General features: G+C 38.7%; 1 protein-coding gene across 4 annotated transcripts in view; it reads left to right on the forward strand.

Annotated features, from left to right (window-relative positions):
- alg2 (ALG2 alpha-1,3/1,6-mannosyltransferase) overlaps positions 1-6,977 on the forward strand; it is a 41,103-nt gene extending 34,126 nt beyond the window's left edge. For 2 of the 4 annotated variants that reach the window (XM_069696072.1, XM_069696073.1), the window contains exons 2-5: positions 1,180-1,351; positions 1,475-1,612; positions 2,019-2,186; positions 4,368-6,977. In XM_069696072.1, the coding sequence (XP_069552173.1) occupies positions 1,181-1,351; positions 1,475-1,612; positions 2,019-2,186; positions 4,368-5,108 (1,218 nt within the window). In that variant the 5' untranslated portion in view covers position 1,180 and the 3' untranslated portion in view covers positions 5,109-6,977. Of the gene's footprint in view, positions 1-212; positions 400-1,179; positions 1,352-1,474; positions 1,613-2,018; positions 2,187-4,367 lie in introns of those variants that run through there. The other 2 variants (XR_011310820.1, XM_069696071.1) reach the window with 2 other exon arrangements.
- Positions 6,978-12,306: the final 5,329 nt, after the last annotated feature.

Genomic DNA, 12,306 nt, shown 5'->3' on the forward strand with positions numbered 1-12,306 from the left:
GACCGGCTGATCGCTTTCAACACAAACAGATTGAACGACACGGTATCCGAGGAGCTTATATTTTGATCATTTTAGCTAAGCGTATTTTTTAAAATGATGTAATTTTTTTTTACTGTCATAAATTCATGAACGAACCTGTACATTAATTGAAAGGCATAAAATTGAACCACCTTGTCTCTGAAGGAGACGTGTCTCACAGGAAGCGCGCCCGTCAACATCTGAGGAAACAGACGCCATTGTGTTTCAAAATTGAAACGCGATGAGCTTGAGACAAATAGTGGATTTGAGCCAAAATGGCGTCCGAACGGTAGCTTTTCATGACAGTTCTCTCCTACTGACAGCTAAACGAACACAATCAGAAGTTTCCGAGCTTGGACAGGGTATTGAAGAGATCCAAAGGTAAACATAACTGTATTATAATTAAATTGTAAATGTGGGGTTCGGTTACAAAGACTTGTTAGGCTCTAAAAAAAAAAAAAAAAACCGGCTCACAATTGTATTCGCTCGTATCAATGAACATATCACTGTCGCTGGAGACACTGACAGCTTTCTAAATGAAAAGTCTCTTTGGTGTTGTTGCTGTCAGTGGGACAACTAGTTATTGGTCTCACAGGTTTCACAATTAAATCGCAGAGTACTTTGTGTCAACGAGGGTGGTTTGCAGAAGATGTAAGTGTATTTTCTGTTAAGTAAACGGTCTTCAAGTGCTTTCAGGGGTAAAAGTTATGAAGTATGTCACAAATCACAAGAGTAATTCTTTAAGTTAGTCAACAATGCAGTCCTGAAAAGTTTCCTTCTAGGCACCAAAGTGGATTCACGAATCGCAGGTTCCTTTTGATTGAGAGTTGTTGTTGTTGTTGTTGTTGTTGTTGTTGTTGTTGTCATCAGCATCAAGTTTTAGATTGTTTGAATGCCTCAGAAAATGAATTCACTCTTTAATTTATCTTACAGGTTCGTCTGAAAATATTAGCCTTTACCTACTTATTTTGGCATTATTTGTACTCTTTTGGCTTCCTGTGCTCAGGGTCAGACTGATGTCTGTGTCATTTCACATTGTGTAGTCATTTTGCATGTGTTCTACTGTGTTTACCTCGTCTGTAGACGACCTTTGTCTTTTGGAGAATTTTTTTAATTTTTTATTCCAAATTAAATTTGATCTTTATCCATTCCGGAATGCAGGATGTCACGGGTGGTGTTTCTCCATCCAGACCTGGGTATTGGGGGAGCAGAAAGACTGGTGGTCGATGCTGCTGTGGCCCTGAAGTCTCAAGGCTGTAGCGTTCAGATCTGGACGGCTCATCACGACCCAACGCACTGCTTCTCTGAGACCCTGGACTCGGACCTGCCCGTGGTGCGTTACCACACGCCTCACAACGTAGTAGTGTGCTTCAAAGATAAAAAAAAAAAGAAAAGAACACAGTTTAATATATGACACACACGCATGATTTAATTGTTTGTATTATTCTTCCAACAGGTATGTGTGGGTGACTGGCTACCCACCACTGTTTTTGGCTATCTGCATGCCCTGTGTGCCTACCTGAGGATGATCTATGTGGCCCTCTACCTGGTCTTCCTCAGCGGGGTGGAGTACGATGTCGTCTTCTGTGATCAGGTAATTTGTGTCTGATTGATCGTCACTCATTCAGTTTCCTCTGAGTCGTCTGTGTCTCATAACTGCCTTTTGGTCTCAGAGAATATATTCCATTGTTAACAGTGGTCCGTCTTCTTTTTCGTGTTACACCCTGTTAGGATACCTTAACATGAAAGGGACACTCCTAGCTTATTTTTTTTCCACACAAATACACGCAGGTGTCACTGTTCTGTCTTGCACATAAGTTGAATTCCGAATTCATATGTATATGTAAACGTTCAGCTCTCATTTTAGAGTTGTCTGTTTGCTATAATCTATCTCCATATGTGTGAAATTACTCTGAACAACAGCTGTAGAAGGGACACTATATGTCAAACCTTAAAGCTGCCAGAGGGTAAACTTTTCTTTTTTTTTTCTTTGACCCTAGGTATCGGTGTGTATCCCGGTGCTGCGACTGTCCCGGCACAGGAAGAAGGTTCTGTTCTACTGTCACTTCCCAGACCAGCTGCTGACCCAAAGGAAGTCGGCCCTGAAGAAGCTTTACCGTGCTCCTATTGACTGGCTGGAGGAACGCACCACTGGCATGGCTGATATGGTACGTAAAGGTTGAGGGTGTGAGGCCGGGCCAAACAACGTGGTCTGCTTACAGGACAAGGATGTCATATTATGTCATTAAGATTAAATAAAGGGTAAGGAATACTAGCCAGGGAGCAAAGCAATAAAACCAAAGCACATAAATTAAGTACAAAAATGACGGACATAAATTGGGAGACGTTCAACATAACTTTTAGCCCCTTTTATACCCTTACTACAAGCACCCTGAAAATGCCCATGTGGAGGGTTTTGCTATGAAATGCTGTCTTGTCTTTTGCACAGATTAGAGAATAACCAGAAGGTCCCGCCTGTGGAATGCAGGATGAGTTTGCAGGAGAGCCCGGGGCTGAACCTGTGCATGTGCTGTAGGAAATCACTAAACTATTAAAATTTATTTTTTAAACTAATAGGATAATAAGATTCCGTTTCACCATATCACATTAAAGCCTTGCTGCTGCATTTGGACACCTTTTTGAACCATGGAAAGTTCTCAAAGATGATTGAAAAGCCCTACCAACAAAGTACTTTAAAAACCTGTGCGCTGATGAGAATTGGTGCTGTTTTAAAGGCAAACGGAGGTAGATGGATAGACAGACAGACAGACAAATAGATCATACTGTAAATGAAGCCAGACTGATACTGACATTTTTGGGGCTCATGGCAATACCGGTATTGGGAAGTAAAAGATATTGTTATATTGATTGACCGAAATATGGTTATCAAACACTTGTGAAAACGATATGTGATGGAGTCAGGATATTTTGCAGTTACAGATAAAGGTTGTCATGCAAAATGACATCAGTGCATTGAAACAGTAAACTTCACTGGGAGTCATAAGTGTGGTGCTGCTGGAGCGCACCGGAACGATGCGTCACCACTTTTTTTTCTTCAAGTGAGGAAATAAAGTGTTCGTGGCTCTCTTGGACCAATTGAAATGAAGTTACATTTACACAAGTGCTTGAAGATCCCATCATTTCTAAATCACATTTTATGCAATAGAGCCAATAATAACAAACGGAGACAGAATCCTTTCATTTCTTGACAAGGCTTTCGTTGTGAAACTTATGCAGGCACCTGTTGTCACTGAAATTGGATAATCACACTATAGGTGAGTCAAATCCAGAACTGTTGAAAACAGCAGGATTATATTGTAGACTTTATTAAATTAGCAATTAGCGAAAGCAATTGAAATATGTTGGCTACATTATTGACTATTGTATGTACAATTACCTCCAAAGTTCCAAAGTATCAGACAATAGAATTTGCCAGCCTATTAATCAATAGGGCTCTAATAAGGGGCTTGTTTTTGTAAACATGAATAGCTGTACATTGAATATACAGTTTGTACATGTGGTAAAAAGTTTATACAGACACAGCCAGAAGATTAGATAAATAAAAGTCCCGCTGAACAGTATGTCCTCCTCATGGTGGAAAAAATATTGACTAGATTCTGACTTTTTTGTTTACTTTTTATGACATCGTTTTTTTATTTTTTATTTTTAAAGCATCCTCACTTTACTTTTAGAGCCTGAAACCTTTGCACAGCACTTAAAACAATAAGTCAACAATAAATTATTGAATAAATAGAAAGTCTTTAAAAGCGAGAATAAAAAAGTAAGTGCACCACTATGGCACTCTGGTGATGTGGACACAAATAATTACAATGTTCTAGTTCTGTTAAAATTATTTTATTGTTTGTGGAACATGTTGATGAGCTGCTTTAATCTCATATGCATAGGGCAGTAATGCGTGTCTGTTTGACTGTAATAACCATTTTATTGTAGCTTATAACATAGAAACAACAGAACTACTTTCTTACTAATGTATTTTTTCTGTGTGGGAAATATAATAAAGTTGTTTGTAGTTAAGAAACAGAAGGGCCTCCTCCCAAATAGTTTTACTAAAGCTCTAGTGTGACTGCATACATTAAAATACTAAGTGTTTTTTTTACTTGAAACAGTTTGAATAAACCACAGTGATCATTTAAAATATCCAGGATGATCTCCACAGGCAAGCTGTTGTAAAAGCTCAGGGCCCTGATAGAAATGAAATGACATTTCGATTTTAGTCTAGACTTTAGGATAATCAAAGACCTCAGGCTGCTGCCCAGCTCACAAGGAATTAAAACACCTGTGATATATGCGAGATCCTTGTGAACTAATCTCTCTGTACTTCCTCTTAGATTCTGGTAAACAGTCAGTTCACCGCAGGCATCTTCAGGGAGACCTTTCATAGTCTGCGCAGAGTCCAGACAGATGTCCTCTATCCCTCCCTCAACACGCGTACCTTTGACCAGCCGTCCACCGAAGCAGAAGGCCTGGAAGGGCTGCTGCCCGAGGGAACCTCCTGCCTGTTCCTTTCCCTGAACCGATATGAGAGAAAGAAGAATTTGGGCCTGGCTCTGGAGGCTCTGGCAGCCCTGAGGAGCAGCCTCCCTCCAGGCAAGAGCGCAGGTATTCACCTGGTGGTGGCAGGGGGCTACGATGACCGAGTTACTGAGAACGTTCAACATTACACTGAGCTGAAAGAGCTAGCAGCGCAGCTCTGCTTGGAGGACTGTGTCACTTTTCTGCGTTCCCCCTCTGACTCACTGAAGGTGGCGCTGCTTCGGGGCAGCGTCGCGGTGCTCTACACCCCCAGCAGAGAGCATTTTGGGATCGTTCCTGTGGAGGCCATGTACTGCTGTTGCCCTATTATCGCTGTGAACTCTGGGGGCCCGCTGGAGAGCGTGGCAGACGGGGAGACGGGCTTCCTGTGCGAGCCCACAGCTGAGGCCTTCTCTAAGGCCATGGTGAGGCTCGTTGGGGAGCCGCACCTCCGCAGGGACATGGGACAAGCTGGGAGGAGGCGGGTACAAGATAAATTCTCTCTTCAGGCCTTCTCAGACCAGCTGTATGGGTACATTTTCAAGCTGAGCCAGTGATATGAAGGCTGGAGGAGACGCAAGAAAAAAACCAGGGGGGATGTGGAAAAAAAAAAACCCGACCCTCTACTGAACTGTGAAACCGACTGTGTAGGACTGCGGTCTGGAGAGAGTTGATGTCTTCTAACAGAGGATGTATGTGTATATGTGCAGAGTTGTGTGTGCGTGAGGGGGGGTATTATGAGGACTTAGAGGACAATTAATCAGCATTCCCCTGGAGGGGTTGCTGAGATGGGGAAAAAGGACAGAATCTCTACCAATTAAGAAAAGAGTAACGAGTTTACCTATCTCTTGAAAAATACCATCCCTACAAGTGTGTGTGTGTGTGTGTGTGTGTGTGTGTGTGTGTGTGTGTGTGTGTGTGTGTGTGTGTGTGTGTGTGTGTGTGTGTGTGTGTAGTGGCAAGGCAACCGAGAGCCTCACAAATGAGTCTACCAAAAGGATTGATTGTTAGGGTGAAATCTTTTGCACTGTGTGTATGTGTTTCTCTTTACTACAGTGGTCTTTGTCTTTGTGTGTTTTTGGGGGGATGATGAAGAAGAATGTAGTTATCACCATGTGCCATCATTCTCAGATCGATAAACGGGATGCTTTTCACTACTTCCTGTCCGCCCAGAGCTTTGTTCCCCCTCTTGCATTCAGAAGATGCTGGCCTGTCCATGACTCTTGCTGCTGCGTGGAGGTTATTAGTAGATGATAGAAAGTGTTTGGCTTTATTAGAGGTCTGGCTGATGGGCAGTGTGCCTGTGTCTGGGTCATTATCAATGAGGAGAATAGCAGAAGGTCATTGTGTCTGCGCGCTGGCCTCCTCAGCCTTCCTGCTGTATAGAAATGTTCTTATTGACATTCCTGAAGTCTTAATAAACAAGAGGACACATAGTTTCCTGAGTCTTGTGGAGTTTGCTTTGTCGGTAAGTTCTTTTGGCCTTTAATAGAGTTAGCAAAGGATTTTGTGGGTGAGCACGGAGGCACAGAAACATTGCTAATTCTGCAGACTGATCTGATTGTGCCTTGAGTTGTTAAATGAAGCATTCTCAGACAAGGCAACAGCAAAAGAGTTTTATTTTGCTCACTAACAAAGGCAGTGTGGCAGATGTACGCAAAAAGCAGCACAGAAGATCTCAAGTTTCTGTCTCCGGCCGCTGCAGCATTATCATGTGCAGATTCAGAGTTTTATCCATATGGGCTTCGTTCTTTTTCTTAAAGGGAATCTAAAAAGGAGAAGATAATAGGAACACTAATTTAGAGGTGTAAATATAGATTATTTTCATTAACACTTAATCTGCAGATTATTTTATCAAATAATCATTTGTCCCATAAAGAAATCAGAAAACATTAAAAAAAAAAAAGGCCATTCACAATATCCGAGAGCACAAAATTGCATCATTCAATTTCTTGTTTTGTTTGAGCATCAGTGCAAATGCTTAAATATCCAAATTGATATATCTGTAATTCCAAAAATGATGCAAATTGTCATTAAATGTTTGATATTTGTGTTTAAAAAAGGACTTTAACAATTAATCAAGTATCAAAATAGTTGCTCTTTGATTCTTTTTTCAATCTGCTATTCATTTTCCAATCAGTTATCAATTATAATATTGCAGCTCTACAATAACACGTTATTTGGTTATAGATCTAACACCACTCCACTGAATCACTCGCACCCACCTGGTTGCACACAGTGTAGCCGTACTGAACAAACGTGCAAAATGCTCACTGTTGATGTTCACCAGGTCGTATTTGAACCAGCACCTTTTGAGATGGAACCAGGTTGTATTTGAACTCTTGGTGAGGTAAAAAAGTCAAAGACAAAGAAGTCTTACTGAAATAATTGTCTAATAGTTTGAGGTGTCAGAATAACCTTAAAAATTAAAAAAAAAAAAAATCAAATGAAGTGCCCAGTACTGAAATATTTATTTAAAAATAAATTTCAGCTTTTTACCTTCCACCTCAAAATGAATAGCATGGCCTTGTCGAAGCATAAACACCCCAAAGAGACAATCCTAACCACGGGTTCAGGAGCTCAGTCAAGTCTCCAATCTCTGCTGTGGATACACTCTGATCAACCTCAAGAGAAAAAGTTAAAACAGCACTATATCTACATTACCCTTCTCTCTTTTCTCTTAAATTACTCACTCAGCTTAAATAAAAAGAAATTGATATTAACACTGAAAAACATGGGGAGGTTGGGGGATGGGGGGGAATCAGGATGGACATACAATTTTAAAATTTGACTGTTAACTTGAAACTAGTGAAAACTATTTATAAACAAACCTGCAGCCCAAAGTGGTTCAAAGAGAAGAATAACAGCACAGACAGTTTAGCAAGACATAAAAATCCCAATGATAAAACAATAAAATGTTGAAAATACAAAAAGTTAATCAAATGCAAAAGATAAGGAAAAATATTAATATAAAAAAAAAAAGATGCCTCAGATTTAAAATCTGCCAAAAAATGACGGGGTACTTGAAGTGAAAGCCAGGCAAAAAAAGATATTGCTTAAGTTTCTTTTAAAAATGTCTTTCAGATCGTTAGACAGATTCAACATATATTAAAAGTATATTTTTCTGTGTCATTCCTCCTGTTTAAAATCAAACCAAATTATACATTAAACTAGAGCTATAGAAGTTTTCTTAACATGTGTCTCCAAAAGTACTCTGGAAAATGTACCTGTTTATACCAGCTCTCATACTGAAGAACATTGCCAGCAAACCCAAACTCACACACACCTGAACACAACTGTAAGTATTCCTATTCATTTTCTGGATCTTTTAAATATTGCTCACCTGTCACCATGTCATTTGGGAAAAAATGTTGCTCCATTTTCCTAAAATGTCCACAGTTGCTGTGGGTTGAAATCAACCGTTAATGTTTAAACACCTTCATTAGTTCTAGATAGCCTTGATGTTAACTATTAATCTAATATGAGTTCTATTATTTTATCAAGTTCAGACTGACACTGTGAGCCTCAACCACGTTAACAAATATTTATCATTTGTTTCAGTTTGTGGAAGTTGTGCGTTTCACCTGCATTGAGTTTTCAATTCCCATATCTCTTATTGATTCAGACATTTCTTTAGAGTCAATCTCACAAGCTGAAAAGCAAAGAAACCAACAGCGATACCACTTGATTTTCAGAACTACAAATTATTTGTCCCTGTAGGTCCAATTAGTGCTGGTGGCCATGGTTTAATTTTAAATAGATACTAAGGTTTAGCATGTGGAATATCACAGGGGTGCAACTCAAGTCAATTTAGCCTGTTTGATGTTTGCAAATAGAATAAGATATGTAATTTAATTTGATATTCAGGATCTGTTTGGTGTAAAGAAATCTCTGTTACACAGCAGACCTTTGATTGGTCATTGTTTGTTTGATTTGTTGCTGCTGGTTGATAATCGGACAAATAATTAACATTCAAAATACAATATTTTGAAGTCCATTTTAAAAGTAGTACTAAGCAATTTACTATTTGAGGTTATATTAACAAAAGCAACAGTCCCGAATTTAAAAGATAAAATATGATGAACACGAAGAATAAATATTGTGAGTCAGTAAACATTTTGTGCTAAAAACATTTTATGACATTATGTTATTACAGCGTGACTCAGCTCTGATTTCAGTAAATTGAGGTATTTCCTTCATGACCTAATGAAAACCACAATTCTGTTATTTTGAAAAAATTAACCCAATATGCTGAATTTTCATACACATACGTTTCTATGGATTAAATAATACGTGTATTAGGGTTGACAAATATGTTTTTTTTTTTTACATCCTTGAAACGCAATTACAAATACAATTCTGGACACAATATACTGAATCTGCATTTATTGTACATTTTAAAAGTAAAGAATAAGACAAAACACAGAAAATTTGAAGAATGCTAAATACTAATTGGCCAAGAATCAAAGCGGAAGAGCGTGTCTGTTTTCATGCAGTGTTTCCACATGCAGAGGTATTAAGAGCAGATGAGGAGGAGGGTGTTGCTGCAGTGATTTAGGGCCCCTGCTAGGCCAGATGATAAAAAGGTCCTGTGGAGCCTGTAAAGGAGGGGAAAGATGCACAAACAAACACACACAGCAGTAAACACTCAGCATGCTCCGTTCAGTGTAAATGTGTCCCACTTTACTTCCGATACAGAAAGACGGTTTCTGAGGCCTCTTTTCTGTCTCCTCGCTCTTTAAAGAAACTGTCTTCAACTCAAAGTTGTGAAAGAAGAACTGATGTCCCTTAACTTCCATTCACCCGAACCTCCCCCCTCTCTCTGCCCTGTGGTGGGGTGGTTATTGAGATCACGGTGTGTCTGAGTGGCAGTGATAACCGGTACCCAGGTGCCACTGGCACATGGTGTTTAATTAATTAATGAGACCGCGGGGTTGGTTTTTCTAATTCCACCTTGCCGGCACCGGGGTGTCGGGGAGATAGCCCTGAAATGTTTAGGCGTGTGTTTTCAGGCGAGGGAACGAGAGATGTATGTGGGAGTGTGTGCGTGTTATGGGTGTATATCTATTTTGTTGGCAGTTTGGGAGCTGGTTTCCTTGTTAGTGGAATATTAAACATGTATGGAATATTTTTACTCTGACTTTTAATCATGCCTTGTGATTGGGAGTTAATCATAGGCTAAATGAAGCTGATGATGAGAGTTAGTGTTAATACATCAATTTTATTTTATTTTTTTTCCCTCCTACACGTACACTAACCAGGTCATGTACTCATTGCCCTGAAAAACAGAAGTGATAGTGTTTGGTTTGCGTTATGGAAACAACTGGATGATATCAAGGTAAGATAGTATTCTTTTAATGCAATCCACATGAAAACAAAATTATGTCTCAATTCAATTCCATAGAAGCTGCAGAGCAAGAATAAGAAAGTAAAATTACAACCCCGCTGTGGCACGGTGTGTAAAATATAAATAAAAACGGAATGTAATGATTTACAAATCACATAAACCAATATTTCATTGCAGATAGGCTAAAAACAACCGATCAAATGTTGAAACTGAGAAATTTTATTGTTTTATAAAAAATATATGCTTATTTTCACTTCTTTTTACAACACTCTGTAAACATTTGGGAACTGAGGGGAATGGTTTCTAGAGTTTTGGAAGTGAAAAGTTGTTCTATTATTGCCTGATCAACAGTTCAGGGTTTCCTTTGTCATACTTTTCATTTGAATAATGAATAATAATTCTTTTTAAATTGGAGACATTTCTACACTACAGGCAGGCCAATTTAGCACCCGCACTCTTCTATTAGAGAGCGATGCTGTTTAAACACGTGCAGAATGCCGTTTGGCATCGTTTTGGTGAAATAAGCAAGGTCTTCCCTGAAAAAGATGTCGTCAGAGTGGCAGAATATGCTGCTCCAAAACCTCTATATATCGTTTAGCATTCATGGTTCCTTCCCAGATGTGCAAGCTACCCATGCCATGTGCACTAAGGCATCCCTGTACAGTCACGGATGCTGGCTTTTCAACTGAGTGCTGATAACAAGCTGGATGGTCCCTCTCCTCTTTAACCTTGAGGATGCAGCATCCACGATTTCCAAAAAGAATCTCAAATTTTGATTTGTCAGACCACAGGACAGTTTTCCACTTTGCCTCAGTCCATTTTAAATTAGCATGGGCCCAGAGAAGGTGGTTGTGTTTCGGAATCAGTTGTCATCAGCATTTGTGGATGCAGTGATGAACTGTGTTCACAGACAATAGTTTTCGGAAGTGTTTCTTAGCCCAGACTGCTTTCCACTACAGATTTGTGTCTGTTTTTAATGCAGTGCCGCCTGAGGGCCCGATGATCACAACCATCCAATATTGGTTTTCAGTCTTGTACATAGTGTACAGAGATTTCGCCATAATGTTATTATGTACCATAAAAAATGAAAACATTATTCTAAAATGTTTGCATTTTTTTTATTGTGCAATTTTCACAGAATATTGAATCTCTATCCATCTTCACTGCTGAGAGATTCTGCCTCTCTGAAATGCTCTTTGTATACCCAATAATGTTACTGATATGTTGCTAATTAACCTAATTAGTTGTGAGGTGTTCCACCAGGTGTTTATTTTTTTCATCTTTACACAACTTTTCCAGTCTTTTGTTAAATCTGTCCCAACTTTTTTGAGACATGTTGCTTGACATCAAATTTAAAATGAGCACATATTTTTCATAAAACAATTCAATTTCTCCATTTCAACATTTTATATGTCGTCTTTGGTGTATTTGCAATTAAATATGGGTTTATGGGATTTGTAAATCATTGCATTCTATTTTTATTTACATTTTACACAGCGTCCCAACTTTTTCGGAAAGACATTCGAGCTCCAAGAAGCTACTGGTGATTTATCAATCATTATCACACCAAAATATGCAATACACCCGTCAGTCCACTAGAGAATACAGAGTCAGTGTTATGTTTTACCTCGCATAGGCATGAAAAGCAAGGTCCTGTTTAGGCATTCAAAACCACAACGTAAGAGTTAGGAAATGATTATGGCTTGTAAGTAATCTAACACAAGTGAAATTAGACACATCACGTAACTTATCTCATTGGTGACCTTGTATTTATCAGCTTTTGGCCTCTTTAGTTATGTGATTTTAGAATATATAGTACACATGTAAATTACCATGATTACTAGCAAGGCCTACATAAAGTATTGTTTACATTTTTTTATTTTTTTTACAAAACAGAATTCACAGCAAGCAACATTACAATCACAGTTTCTTAATACTTTTAACCACTACAGTATTAAATTAAGTTGCTTTCTTCTGTCATTTATAGAGCAGATATACTAAAAAGTTAAGAAAGGCAGTTTCATTGTGCAGCAACTGGGCACATCTGTACCATAAATCCCTTGTGCCCCATTTAGAAGTTTTAGTATGCGTTTGTACAGTACAGTAATGTAATAAATAATGTACAATATTAACAAAAAAGGGAGATTTCTAATCCAATTCGCTGTGGATACACAACATAACAAAATTAATTTAAAATGCGTCTCTAATTTTAACCTATCAATAACATTGAAGGTTGAACATGCATTGAATGATCAGTTTTAATCAGGCATCAATTGAGAGACAGTCCATAAACAAAACAAAATTAAACAAAAAAAGCATCTACAACATAATATATTCCTCATTTTTCTGCAATGCATGAAGATGCAGCAGTGTAATGTAACACAGGCTTCCTCCTCACTCCAAATATT

This window comes from Brachyistius frenatus, unplaced genomic scaffold (assembly GCF_029030835.1).
Source record: "Brachyistius frenatus isolate BFR_SWC_R1_liver_20210118 unplaced genomic scaffold, ASM2903083v1 Contig_20, whole genome shotgun sequence".
Lineage (NCBI taxonomy): Eukaryota > Metazoa > Chordata > Actinopteri > Embiotocidae > Brachyistius > Brachyistius frenatus.